The sequence below is a fragment of the Typopeltis vanoorti genome, chromosome 20 (genome assembly GCF_054136105.1).
Source record: "Typopeltis vanoorti isolate ZY-2024b chromosome 20, IOZ_Tvanoo_1.0, whole genome shotgun sequence".
Lineage (NCBI taxonomy): Eukaryota > Metazoa > Arthropoda > Arachnida > Uropygi > Thelyphonidae > Typopeltis > Typopeltis vanoorti.
In genome coordinates, this window is record NC_143568.1 from 20,615,195 (window position 1) to 20,629,921 (window position 14,727).

At 35.1% G+C, this 14,727-nt stretch overlaps 1 protein-coding gene across 2 annotated transcripts in view; it reads right to left on the reverse strand.

Moving 5' to 3' along the window:
- cora (erythrocyte membrane protein band 4.1 like coracle) overlaps window positions 1–14,727 on the reverse strand; it is a 316,104-nt gene that overhangs the window by 164,461 nt on the left and 136,916 nt on the right. For both annotated transcript variants that reach the window (XM_090410709.1, XM_090410707.1), the window contains exon 8: window positions 2,818–3,058. In XM_090410709.1, coding sequence (XP_090266835.1) covers window positions 2,818–3,058 — 241 coding nt within the window. The remainder of the gene's footprint in view (window positions 1–2,817; window positions 3,059–14,727) is intronic.

Genomic DNA, 14,727 nt, shown 5'->3' on the forward strand with positions numbered 1-14,727 from the left:
TGTAAATAAAGAAACAACATCTAAACTGATCATGATATCAGAAACGCCCAAGTGAAGATCTGAAATTTTATTTTTGAAATCCAAAGTATTTTTTATATAAGTATCAGTTCTTCGAAATGAAGCTTATTAGCTCTTTATACTTAAGTAACTTAATGGTTGCACCTGTTTGGAAAACTCGTTCGCAGAGTACATAAGTTCTTTTCGCTATACACTTTGGTATTAGGTCTAGCTGCTCACTGATGAAGCCTCAAAAAAGGCTGAAACCGGTCTGGGTAGTGACCTCCCTCCATAATGTAATAACAGCATACAATTCCTAGGAAATGTGTTTTTACATTATGGAAAATACCTAAGAATAGCGATCTGAACTTTCCCCACCTTTGCAACGAGTTGCCCGGTATTGTACTACGTACTAGGATCACTTGCATTGGCTAACGCTAGTGTCGCCGATACTTTACAGTTTACTACATTTGGCAAGAAACTCTCGGATTCCAATCTTTGAGTTTCTTATTCGGTTTTAAAACTATGTGGGATTTAATATCCCCTTAATTTAAGTAATGTTTTCATTGCCGAAATGAAGCTTATTAGCTCTTTATACTTAAGTAACTTAACGGTTGCACCTGTTTGGAAAACTCGTTCGCAGAGTACATAAGTTCTTTTCGCTATACACTTTGGTATTAGGTCTAGCTGCTCACTGATGAAGCCTCAAAAAAGGCTGAAACCGGTCTGGGTAGTGACCTCCCTCCATAATGTAATAACAGCATACAATTCCTAGGAAATGTGTTTTTACATTATGGAAAATACCTAAGAATAGCGATCTGAACTTTCCCCACCTTTGCAACGAGTTGCCCGGTATTGTACTACGTACTAGGATCACTTGCATTGGCTAACGCTAGTGTCGCCAATACTTTACAGTTTACTACATTTGGAAAGAAACTCTCGGATTCCAATCTTTGAGTTTCTTATTCGGTTTTAAAACTATGTGGGATTTAATATCCCCTTAATTTAAGTAATGTTTTCATTGCCGAAATGAAGCTTATTAGCTCTTTATACTTAAGTAACTTAACGGTTGCACCTGTTTGGAAAACTCGTTCGCAGAGTACATAAGTTCTTTTCGCTATACACTTTGGTATTAGGTCTAGCTGCTCACTGATGAAGCCTCAAAAAAGGCTGAAACCGGTCTGGGTAGTGACCTCCCTCCATAATGTAATAACAGCATACAATTCCTAGGAAATGTGTTTTTACATTATGGAAAATACCTAAGAATAGCGATCTGAACTTTCCCCACCTTTGCAACGAGTTGCCCGGTATTGTACTACGTACTAGGATCACTTGCATTGGCTAACGCTAGTGTCGCCGATACTTTACAGTTTACTACATTTGGCAAGAAACTCTCGGATTCCAATCTTTGAGTTTCTTATTCGGTTTTAAAACTATGTGGGATTTAATATCCCCTTAATTTAAGTAATGTTTTCATTGCCGAAATGAAGCTTATTAGCTCTTTATACTTAAGTAACTTAATGGCTGCACCTGTTTGGAAAACTCGTTCGCAGAGTACATAAGTTCTTTTCGCTATACACTTTGGTATTAGGTCTAGCTGCTCACTGATGAAGCCTCAAAAAAGGCTGAAACTGGTCTGGGTAGTGACCTCCCTCCATAATGTAATAACAGCATACATTTCCTAGGAAATGTGTTTTTACATTATGGAAAATACCTAAGAATAGCGATCTGAACTTCCCCCACCTTTGCAACGAGTTGCCCGGTATTGTACTACGTACTAGTGTCGCCGATACTTTATAGTTTACTATATTCGGCAAGAAACTCTCGGATTCCAATCTTTGAGTTTCTTATTCGGTTTTAAAACTATGTGGGATTTAATATCCCCTTAATTTAAGTAATGATCTTCCATGTCTGAAACTATTTTGTTGTTCTAAGAGTAGATTGTTTGCAATATTTCTAAGTCTTTTATTCAGGATTTTACTATAAATTTTGTAACTGTATTTAATAAACTTATTCCCCTGTAATTTCCACAATCATGATATATTTATGCAAAAAGAGAATTAAATATACTGAGAAGGGAAATCTCTATTTCATTAAAGACTGAAAGCAATAAATAGCATATTAATAGACTGCTAGCACCATGTGATATGTATGTGTTTCACAGGTTAACTTGTCATTATTCCTTAGTGAAACAGCTGTCTCACCGCAGCTATTTTTAATGCATGGGCTGTACATAAGCATGGCCTGGTGCACTAGAAACCAAGCTTAGCCCATCAAAATATTTGAAATTTTTCTTGTATCAAAATAAGAAAATATATATATATTTTTACTATTTTTTCACAAGTGTTTCAATAAAACAAAGGAGATAAATTGAAGTATTTATTTCAAAAAAGGCAAGAAATAAAAACTATTTTGATTTCAGCTTGAAGACAATAAATGAAATGTTATTTTTATTATTTTTAGGCAATAAATGAAAAAAAAAAGCTAATTGCTAAAGGGTACAATCATGGCCTCGCAAAAGCATGTCACACAGTAATATTTTTCGCACTAGTCACATTTCCACCGAGAAGTCTATAATTCTTAGCTGCAACATTTCTGCCACTTTCTGTTGATATTTTGTTATAGCAAACAACATAAATTGTTTTTACAGCACAGTTAAGTGAAATAATCACTAGAATCACCTAATATGATGATTCAGCACAGTGGCCTGTCAAGTATTAACAAACAAAAAGGATAATCTGAGTAAGTTAATTTAAAAATAACATTTAAAAAAAAACATTTTCTAAAACTATGTTGTAAAAATTAATTTTTATAACTTACCTCACCTGGCCTTATTTTTATGTAGAAATTATTGCGCTTATAAGATATTTTAAGTATTTTTGGCCATGCAAATCGGTTAATGCGCAGACGATCTCGATATACCAGTAACCCTGAGGCACATATTCCAAGCATAATATCTACACCTTCTGAATCCTTTGCCTGATGCAAATCTACACCATACATAGCTAATTTTTTAGAATTCTCCAAATAATGGAGCTCTGCTTCAGCAGGAGTCTGCCCCCTAAATATCAAGAAGTGGATAAAAATAAAAATAAAATGAATAAATAGAAATTAAAAATTTTAAATCAGATTATGTTCTTTCCTTATTATGCAGATTATGTTCATTCCTTTTCTCTTTTGAGAAAAGAGAAAAAGATGAAATGATACTGCATGTTACTACGTTTATGACAATACATTCTAGTAATTAATAATAAAATTGGCTCTTAGATTAAACCGTTCCAGATTTTAAATGTTGGGTCAGCAGTATTTAAGGGGTAAGTAATATTTTCAGTTATTATTTTAGCAACATACTGGTATTGCTCTTGGTAATAATTTTGTATTATGACTGTAAAAGATGTGTTTTAAGATCAGTTTGAACTGTACTGTAGGATGAAAATCCAGTTTTTCGAGAGAAACCCTGTTAACTACAACTATTACTGAACAACTTAGCCTACTACAATAAGCCAACAAATTCCTCTCAAGTATAGAGGAGAATGGGGAAAAAAACCTTCTCAATTTATCAACCTTGCGGAGATGACTGGGTTCAATGTCACACACAGAAACTCTGATCTCATTCTAAGGCAAGTGATTCAGGAGGAAATTACAGTGCCACAGAAGTGTCTACTTTTATTATTATCATCATCATTATTATTATTATTACCCTAAAACCCCCAAGGAGTCAAAGACTCATCTAGGAGGCCTCTTTGTCATACACACAGCTTATCAAATACACCTTAAAGGCATTCAAAATTCTTTAAATATGCTTCCTTCTTTTCCTTCACTGCCTCTTTAACTTCCTGTGTCCACCATGGAGTTCTGATTTTTCTGTCCTTGCAGATGACCTCACCACATGCCTCTCTGGCTGAATCAATTAATGATGTTTTCTTCAGGATTTGCAACTGAACCTCCAAGGTTTTGGTTCCTGTTCTCAAACTCCCATTTTTTTCTTGAATAATGTTTGTGTATTTCAGTCTACAGTTCACATCTGAGAGTTGGTCAACTTTTATTCACTTTAAAACTTTCTTACATGTTCTTATTTTCAATATGAAATTCAATTTTATTCTGCTCAAGACTAAATGGTGATCACTTCCAATTTCAAATCATCTGCACACTCTAATGTCCTGCACCAGTAAGAAAACATCACTATCAACAATAGCATAGTCAATAAGACTTTTCTTATTCCTTGCCTCTTCTCTCTATGTGAACTTGTGCATATTTTATGTTGTAACATTGTGTTAGTAATCACCATTCCATGTTCTAAGCAGAAATCCAAAAGGCATTTGCCATTATTATTAGCTTTGCTCTTTTCTACAAATTTTCCTAAAATAGTTTTGTATGTCTCACAATAATTTCCTAGTCTGCTATTTAGATCCCCAACAAGGACCAACTTTTCCTTTTTCATTGTGTCAGTTGCTTTCTCTAAATCCTCAAAAAATTCTCCACTTCTGTGGGACCAGTGGCACAAATAAGTCTCATTGTCTAGTTCCCCTTTCTGATATTTGCCCACATCACTCTACTTGATACTGCCTGCCATTCAAGAAGATTAGCTTCATATTTAGTGTTGAATACTATAGCTACACCTTCATTTCCTTAATTGGTATTGCCTGAATATAACATTTTGCATTTATTGCTCAGAAAGATCTCACCAGTTTTTGTCTTTTTTTTTTTTTGTTTCAGTCACCCCTATTATGTCAATCTGGTACTTATCCAGTTCCTCAGCCAGCTCCAATTCTTTTCAGGCTTCTTATGTTGATAGTATTGATCTGGAACTCTGGTAATGTTGAGGATGTGTTTCAGGATTTGGCCCAGGAGCTGAATGTCATTTATTTGCTCTTTAAAAATGGTGATGACTGAGTTATTAGGGATACTGCTAACATTGATATAGTAAGGTAATGATATAGTAAAACAAAGTGTAATTATTAAAAAAAAATAGAAATATGACAGAATTATGTTCTTTGTTCAATATAAACTTATATCAAAAATGAAGTATAAAAATAAATGCAGTGATATATATATATATATATATATATATACTGTATTTATTTTTTATACTTCATTAAGGTGAAGTATGAAATTCATGGTGATAACAGCTCAGATAACAGTAGTTCTAACACAATTCCATGAAGGAATTGTGTTAGAACCACTTAAATTGTACATTATTCTACATATTCCCCATGAAGTGTTATACACTTGTTACGATATTGATGCATCATTTGCAATTCTCTGAGAAAAAAAAGTCTTTCCCTCGTTGCACAAACCAGTCCTCAGCTACAGATATGACTTCATCATCTGTGGTAAATTTTGTTCCTTTCACATGTTTCTTTACACTTGAGAAAAGGAAATAGTCAGATGGGGCCAGGTCTAATGAATAGGTTGGCGAGGCAGACACTGAAAGCCCATGTAATGTCTGTTGGGTTTCATGAGCAGTGTGAGCAGGTGCATTGTCCTGCAAAAGCAACATGCCTCTGCTCAGTTTCCTGCAGCATTTTTCCTACAGTTCCTTCAGAGCTGTTGAATAATTGGTAACCATCCACATCCCAAAAGACAGTGGCAAGAACCTTTCCTGCTGACTTTTGGGTTTAGCTATGGGGAATCTTCGTGTCTCCACTCCACTGATTGTTGTTTTGTCTCTGGGTCAGAGTGATGAAGCCATGTTTCATCAACAGTCACAATAAAAGCCAAAAAATTTACGCGTGATTTCTCAAAATCTCTTGAGATGACAGCATATGTTCTCTCTCTCTCTCTCTCTTTTGGTCAGCATTCAAACATTTGGGATCCCACTTTGCTGCAAACAGTTGGAGGATTTCTGGACAGTGGCTCCAAATTAAAAAAAAAAAAATGTGATCTATATAATTTTTCCATAATATTGGTTTCAATGGTAAGGAATTAATGTTTTTTTTTTTTTTCAAAGGCTTCTAATTATACATTTGCCAATTTGCCCATGGCCAAGTGAAAGTTCTGTTTGTGAATAGTGTTTTTAAATAGGAGATAACCAGAATTTATGCAATGGGTCAGGAGTGACATAACTTATTTTTTAAAAGAACTATTACCTTTTCTATGGGCACATTAGCAAAGAGGAGAAATCATGTTAAAACTGGCCATAATTTCATCTTTTGAAGATGCATGTCTTTAATAATCTAAATGAAATGTTCAGAATTCTTGATGAATGAGGTGGTTGAACATGTTAAACCTTTTAAAACTTTGGCCAAATTAAAACTTGGGCAAGTCAATGCCTTTCACAATGGGTCTTACCAGAGTGTTTTCCCTTATGTATTTTAGGGACACCATATAGTCGAAGAATGAGAGGAATGAAGTGAATGTAGAGATAATCTTAAATCTCAAGGAAATTCCATAGTGGTCCAGAGGAGATTGTTAGTATAGTTCTGGAATTCATGAGTTGGATCTCTTTCAAGAATGAAATAAGTATCTGTCTGCAGTAATTGTAACATTTTGTTGTTATATCCTTAAGTATCTAAGATAATAGTTGCATTTCCTTTATCAACTGGGAGAATTATAATATCAATATTATTATAATTATTACTCCAAGGAGGTTTTGATTGGTTAACTGTGAAGATGAATTCTATTCAAAGTAGATTAGCTTATTGAGAAGGAAAGAATGAAGTTGCTTTTTTTCTATTTTTGCAGGTAAGAGTTCATTAGGAATTGATCACAGAGATAACGCAAAGTTAAATCTTTTACTTAGAATATCTTTTTCAACATTTGATAGATGGTTCCCAGATTTATTAATTATAATCTTATGGAGAGGAAGCTGATATTTAGGTTTGGATGACTTTCGTTGTTCTTCTTTTAATGCTTCAAATTTTCTAATTAATTTAACTGTAAATTAAAGATACCATGAAATTGTATACTTGGTTTAATCCTTTATCTAAGTGTAAGCAAACAAAGTTTGCGTCTGAAGTATTTTCAGGACTGTGGGAGCTCGTATATAAAAGATAATGACTTCACATCTTCACATTATTTTCCTTAGTATCCTATAATGCAAAGCACATATCCTTATAGACATGTATTATGTTATGCATTATGGGGGAAGGGTCACTACCCAGACTGGTTTCAACCTTTATTGAGGTCTCATCAGTGGGAGCCAGACCTAGAGGTGATACTAAGGTTGAAGTAATGCAGAAGTCATACTTTCATACACAAAAATACTTCAGGTGCAAAATTTGTTTGCTTACACTTGGATTAAACCAAGTATACAATTTCTTGGTATCTTTAATTTATAGTATAACCAATTGAAAAAACTTCCAATAATTTAACTTTGCTGGTGTTCTGGACATTAGATGCTTGAGACTTAGGCATATCTTTAATGCATTGCCTAGAATTAGTTTCTAATGTTTATTCTATAGTAGAGGATAAAGACAATTTAATGTGCCAACTCCTATGATTAGTATCATAACTCTATTTATTTAGATCTTTTTTTTTTTTTGTTGCATTGCAATATATATATTTTTAAGCTCATTCTGTTTTAATGGTTTCTTTGAAGGTAGTGAATATGAAAAAAAGATCATTGAACTTCATGTTAGAGGCTTAATGGTGTGAAACAGCATTGAAAAAGTATTAAAAATATTATTTAATTCTTCCAATATTTCACCTTATTCACTGAGACCTTCACATCATCAGGGAGTACAATATGAGACATAACCCACACAAAGATAACATAAAACTAAGTGAAACATGTGGATAAAAGACTAGAGCCCTAACTAGGTGGACATCCTCTGTGGGCACCTGTTAGCAGCCTAGGATATAAACTGGCATCTCAAAGTATTAGTGTTTCCCATATTTTGGGAAGTTTAATGCAACCACATTTATTTAAATTAGGCTCATTTTTGAGAGTAACTGCCGATTCCAAAAATAGTCTTTCTCTTCTAAATTTGTTGCGATGGAGCATGGTGGTATTTTTCCAATTGATTCTATAAGTTGTAGTTAAGGCATGGTCATAAAAGCCTGATTGACCATCATGACTGCAGATGTTGGTTGATCTTACTGCACACAGTACATCAACTTGCAGGAAAAAAGCATTTTATATACTCAAGGCATAAAGCTTTGGCTATTTTTCTGAAGTGCCTCAGACATTGGGAATGATGATAGCATCACTAAAATCTTTCTGAAGACATCGAGAATTGGGGGAAGGATTGATTTTTTTTTTTTTTTTTTTTTCATACTGTGGAAATGGAAACTGTAGCCATTAAATATGAACGTTTGATGTATGTGATTAAGTTCCGCTATAAGAGGAGACTCGCTGGAATAAAGGTTATAGACTCTATTGGATAGTGTTTTAATGATACCATATTGTTGAGAGGAGAGGGGATGATGCAAAAGTTTGTGAATTATCTGCCAGTGGGTGAGCTTCCTGTATACTGAAAAGGACAGGTTACCATTGGATAGGCATGTTACCAAGATGTCAAGAAAGGCTAAACTATTATTAGTTTCTTTTTCCATGGCAAACTGGATTCTAGGGTGAAGACTATTATTATTATTACGTGACACCTCCAAGAAGTCCAAAGACTGATTGAGGGAGGGCACCTACTCGACAGCTCTTCATCTCTACCACTCAATCCAACTACACAAACCACATCATCTATAACCAGCACCATCTACTGCCCACAACCACCAACACCACTAGTATTTTCACAGACAAGACTATTGAGGTGAGAGAGGAAAGCGGCTAATGAACCTGGGCTGTGAAGCCAAATGAAGAACACATCATTCACATATCTTAACCAGATAGAAGGTTTGAGAGGGGCTAAGTCAAGAACTTGTTTTTCAAAATATTCCATAAAAAAAAATTTGCAATGAGAGCGAGAGGGGGGGGGGAGGACCCATTGAGATACTCTCCATCTATTTATATATTTTGTGCTTCCAAGAGAAATATCCAGAATGGATCAGTAATATCAGGAGGAAAAACTTTCTTTATAAATGTGATAAGGTGTCATTTCAGAGAATAGTGATGAACAGTGTGGTGATATCAAAACTAAGCAAAATATCTATATTATTTAAAGTTAAAGTTAAACTTAAATTTAAAACGGATAGTTTTTTATAAGGTTATTACTAACACCATGTTCCAACATAAAAAATGCACAAATTCACATGGAGAGAAGAGGCAAGGAATAAGAAAAGTCTCATTGACTACGTTATTGTTGACAGTGATGTTTTCTCCCTGGTGCAGGACACCAGAGTGTACAGAGGATCTGCAATTGGAAGTGATCACTATTTAGTCTTGAGCAGGATAAAATTGAATTTCATACTGAAAACAATAACATGTAAGAAAGTTTTAAAGCAAATAAAAGTTGAGCAGCTCTCAGATGTGAACTGTAGACTAAAATACACAAAGATTATTGAAAAAAAAATTTGGTTCCTGTTCTCAAACTCTGTTTGAGAACAGGAACCAAACCTTGGAGATTCAGTGGCGAGGTTTTCTGCAAGGATAAAAAAATCAGAACTCCTTGATGGACACAGGAAGTTAAAGAGGCAGTGAAGGAAAAGAAGAAAACATATCAAAAGTTCCTGGCAAATAAGTCAGCTTGTGCTCTTAGAGAATACAGAGACAAATGTAAGAAGGCGAAACACTGTGTAAAACTAGCTAAACAAAAGTCATGGGAGGACTTTGGCAAGAACATAGAAAAAAAATATCAAGAAGGTGGTAAGATATTCTGGAGGTTGTTGAAGAAGCTTAGAAATTGAGGAAAGAGTGCTGTAAAAGGAGTTAGGGATAATAAAGGTGACGTGAAAATGGGAGAAAAAGATATCCTTGAAGTATGAAGTAACAGGCATACAGTCACATATCTATATTTGAAGTAGAAAAGCCATTAAAGGCTTCAAATGTGGAAAGGCCAGGAGTTGATGATATTCGACCAGAAATGTTGAAGTATGGTGGTATCAAAGTCTTACAGTGGCTGCACTGCATAGTTCAGAAAGCCTGGACAGAGGGACGAATTCCTGATGATTGGAGTAGAGCTCTAATAGTACCCATATATAAAAAGGGAAATAAAACTGAAAGTGAGATTACAGAGGTATTTCCCTACTGAGTGTTCCTGGCAAGATCTATGCAAGTATACTTGAGAAACAGTTGAGAAGAATTGTGGAAGAAAAGCTTGGTGAAACACAAGCTGGATTCAGGCCAAATAGAGGCTGTCAAGATCAGATCTTCACTTTACGAGAAATAGTTGAGAAAGCACGGAAATATAACAAAGATCTGTATTTAAGTTTTGTCGATCTGGAAAAGGCATATGACAAGGTGCCAAGAGAGAAGTTATTCAATACACTACAGTTATACGGTGTTAATGGGACATTATATCAAGCAATACTTAGTCTTTATTTGAGTTGTAAGTCAGTAGTTAGAATTGAAGGAAGTACAGGAAGATGGTTTAATGTTAAATCTGGTGTGAGACAAGGATGTACATTATCCCCTCTCTTATTCATTATCTATATGGATCACATTATGAAGGAAAGTGGTATTAAACATGATATCAGAATTGGAGATGTTAATGTCAGCTCTTTGCTTTATGCAGACGATGTTATATTTCTAAATAAATCCGCTACAAGTTTACAAGATTCCCTGACTAAATTGAATAACTGTTGTAATAGGTATGGTATAAAGGTCAGCATTAAGAAGACAAAGATGAAAATAGGTAGAATCGTTGAAAATGTCAAATGTGTTGTGAACAGGGAACTGTGGAACAAGTAAAACATTTCAGCTACTTAGGCACGATTTTTACTGAAGATGGTAAATTAAATATGGAAATAGACAACAGAATCAACAAAGCTGGTATGATAGGAAGTTAATTGAATAAATTCATATGGAATAAGAGAGAAATTAGTCGGAACACTAAATTAGCGGTATACAAGACAGTGTTCAAACTAGTTTTAAACTTATGGATCTGAGAGCTGGGTGAGAAGTAAAACATTTCAGCTACTTAGGCACGATTTTTACTGAAGATGGTAAATTAAATATGGAAATAGACAACAGAATCAACAAAGCTGGTATAATAGGAAGTTAATTGAATAAATTCATATGGAATAAGAGAGAAATTAGTCGGAACACTAAATTAGCGGTATACAAGACAGTGTTCAAACTAGTTTTAAACTTATGGATCTGAGAGCTGGGTGAGAAGTAAAACACTTGACCAAAGACTAGAGACCGCAGATATGAGAGTCCTGAGAAAGATTAGAGGCGTGAACAGATGGCATCAATGGCAATATCATATTAAAAACCAGGATATTAGGAAAGAACTTGACATTGTCAGCATCCAGGAATGCGTTAGCAGAGCTAATCTCAGGTGGTATGGTCACTTAAACAGAATGGGCGAAGAAAGATTAGCAAAACAAGTGTTCTCTGCCAGGTTGGCAGCAAAACGACCCAGAGGAAGACCAATATATAGGTGGATTGATTTATTAGATGATAGAAATATAAGATTTGATAATGTTGGAGTCTTGACAAGTAACAGACTGATTTGGAGGAAAATTGTAGATAGGAAGTTAGTAATGATGTAAATTTTTCATGTAGTTCTATCATATCCTGCACATCCCTTGAGGGTACATGTCAGGAATTTGATGATGATGATGATGATAGTTTTTTTTATAGAGGAAGTGATATAACCAGTGAGGTGGGGGGGGGGGTAAGAGAGCTTGCTAACTGTTTTGCTAATATGGAAGAAAACACATATATAACAAGTTTCCCCAAAAAAGGAGATAATCAACTTGTTGCTCTTGCATCAGTTTTGTCTAAAGGAATGGAGAAAGCTAAATCAGCAACAGTCAGCTCCTTCAACACCTTCAGAACTACTAATTAGTAACCACCATGGATTTCACCAATCTAGATCCAGAAGATCTCCTGACATATGTAACTCACATTTCGACTCATTCCATGGAGAGGTTTGGGGGAAACCCAAATCAAGATCAAATCTCTATTCTTAGACTGACTCTTACTCCAATCCTTTCCTGGCACAATCATATCACTTCTGAAGCCTCAATAGCTTCCAAAATTCCACTATGAGCAGTATCTAAAGCATGATACGCAGGGCCTGAATGACCATAGTCAGCAGATCTGCTTATGCTTGGATAAAGGATTAAACGAAGAATATAATTTCTTGGCATAATTTATCACAGATGTAATTTTTGTGTTTTTCCATGACAATGTGGACTGATTTTCCTGTCTGTCCATAGTAGACCAACTTGCAAGAACAGAGCACTTTATACTCTCTCTCCTTACACACCACTCCAATATCTATCCACTCTTGACTTGGCTGTCCTCTTCTGTTTATACTGTCCACTGTACCAAGCATCAAGGCTTTGATCTTTCTAATCTATTCTGCAGATATGTCCATAAAGCTTTAGTATCCTTCAAGTTATTTTCTGCACTGGATTCTCTTTCAGTTTACTTTGCTATACAGTTCTTGATCTGTTACTTTGACATCCAGCCAATTCACAAAATCTTGCTATAATATGTTCTTTTAAAAGCTGATATTCATCTCACAGCATCTCATACCCATAGACAACGCTTGTGAATATTCATGTTTCCAATAGTCTCAGCTTTATGGGAAGACTCACTGATTTACTTTTCCAAATCTTGTCCATTGCCCTTACATTATCCTTGATGACATCCATTAATTTACTCTTGAAATAGAAATCAATAAGTGCCTTCGTTCCTGGATGTTTATTCTCAACATGCTGGCTCTTCAGTTTTCAGTATACAGAGAGGTTGCATTCTTGAGAATTGCTGCATATATCTAAAATGCATAAAAGGGATGCTTATTATTATTATTATTATTTCATGATACCTCCAAGGAATCCAAAGGCTCATCGAGGGAGGACACCCACTTCACAACTCTCTGCCTCCACTACTTAATCCACCAACTATACTGAACTACCACTCCCATTATCATCTACACCAGTGTTTCCCAGATTTTTCCTACAACAGAACACTTCACAAATCCTGAAAATTTTCACAGAACACCTTGGTTATTTTGTAACGTATTAATAATTAATTATGGCATAATCGTAAAGAACATTAGTACACTTATGGATATGGTGTGACATGCTGACAAATATAAAATTACATTTAAATCAGTTATCAATCACTGGACTAATGAAATCTTGTGGCATATTGTAGTTTCCTCAGGCCAACATCATTAAATTAATTTGTGCTGATTTTCATTGACATATCCCATTCTAATCACCAAAAATTTATAATATTATTATAAGTACTTACAAGTGAATGCAGACTTTTTCTCCTGTGTGCTGGTAGTTTTCCCCTCCTTTTGTACATCCTGGAGATTGCTTTGTATGCTAGAGGTGGATGAATCACTATCTGTTGCATCACAAACACCTTCAATAAGAGATTTCTTAACACCAAAATTAAACAAAGTCCCTTGTCTCTTATTCATATTAAAATTTAAATCTGTAGGCATAATACTTTTAAAAAATCATGGCACTACGGTTTCGAAACTTTCACCCTACAATACGAACTTGCAAAGAAAGTATTCAGTATTACTAGATTTGAGAACCGGATACAGATTACCTTGATCTTCAATTTCAGTGGAAAAATTTTCTTTATATTTCCTTGCTGATTAGTCACTACCATTTGCAACACAAATATTATTTCGGTTTTGAGAACAACGGATATGCTGCCCATTGTTGTAATCGGCTTGCAGGCAATTTTTATGACCAGTCATAAACAGCGGTATTCCCTTTCCTGAATTACTTCCATATTTAAAAATACACAGCTTGGTCACTGACATCACGGAACACTTATTCACTTTCTGCAGAACATCAGTGTTCTGCGAAACACAATTTGGGAAACCCTGATCTACACCAATGCCATCTACTGCCTACCACTAGTATTTTTTTTTTGTCTGCAAACTGCATGTATTCTGAAGGCCAATATGTCTATATGCGGGATAAAAAAACGAGTTTCTGGGAGAAAAAACCCTGCTACCTCCATATGAGATCAGTTAACTCAACTTCAATTGAAAAAATCCATATTAAGATTCCTCCCATCACAACGAGAATCAAACTTAGGCCTTTTCCAATCGAAGGGTGAAACACACAACCATTCTTCCAATTGCACTACAGAGGCACTTATAACAGAGGTTGTGTTCCCAAATAAACGAAATTCCAATCCTTCAACATTAATCTGATCAAAAATGCATCTATTTTTCATGCAAGGCATGAAAGCATAAATAAAATATTCAGTATGTATAAAACCAATAGCTATTAAAGCAGTTCTTTCTTTTCGAGATTAATATGTGCAACTCTCCTGAAAAATATTTCCTGAAAATCTGTTATGTAATCCAGTCCTTATTCACTCCCAAACAACAGGCAATCTTGCTTACCCTTCAATGATCATGGATTTTCTGAGTGATACGTTATGAGAGGTGAGAAGTCTTATTTTGTAATTTTTGGAAGCACTGCCTTCAAAGCAATGTGCAGCAGTCCTTGGTAGCATTAAGTCCAGACACTGTCTTCGCTTTGATGGATATGTAGATATGACTGGGCATATACTTCCAAAACATGCCAGTTTAATCTAGGTCAAACATCTGCTTTGGTGTGTAAGCTCCTCCTGCTATCTTTGCTTTGAAGAGATCATGAAATTCTTCAGAGGCAACATGATCTGCAGCTGTAGTCTCGCCAGTAATGTTAGCAGTCAAACCACCCAAAACTTGCACCAAAAGACAT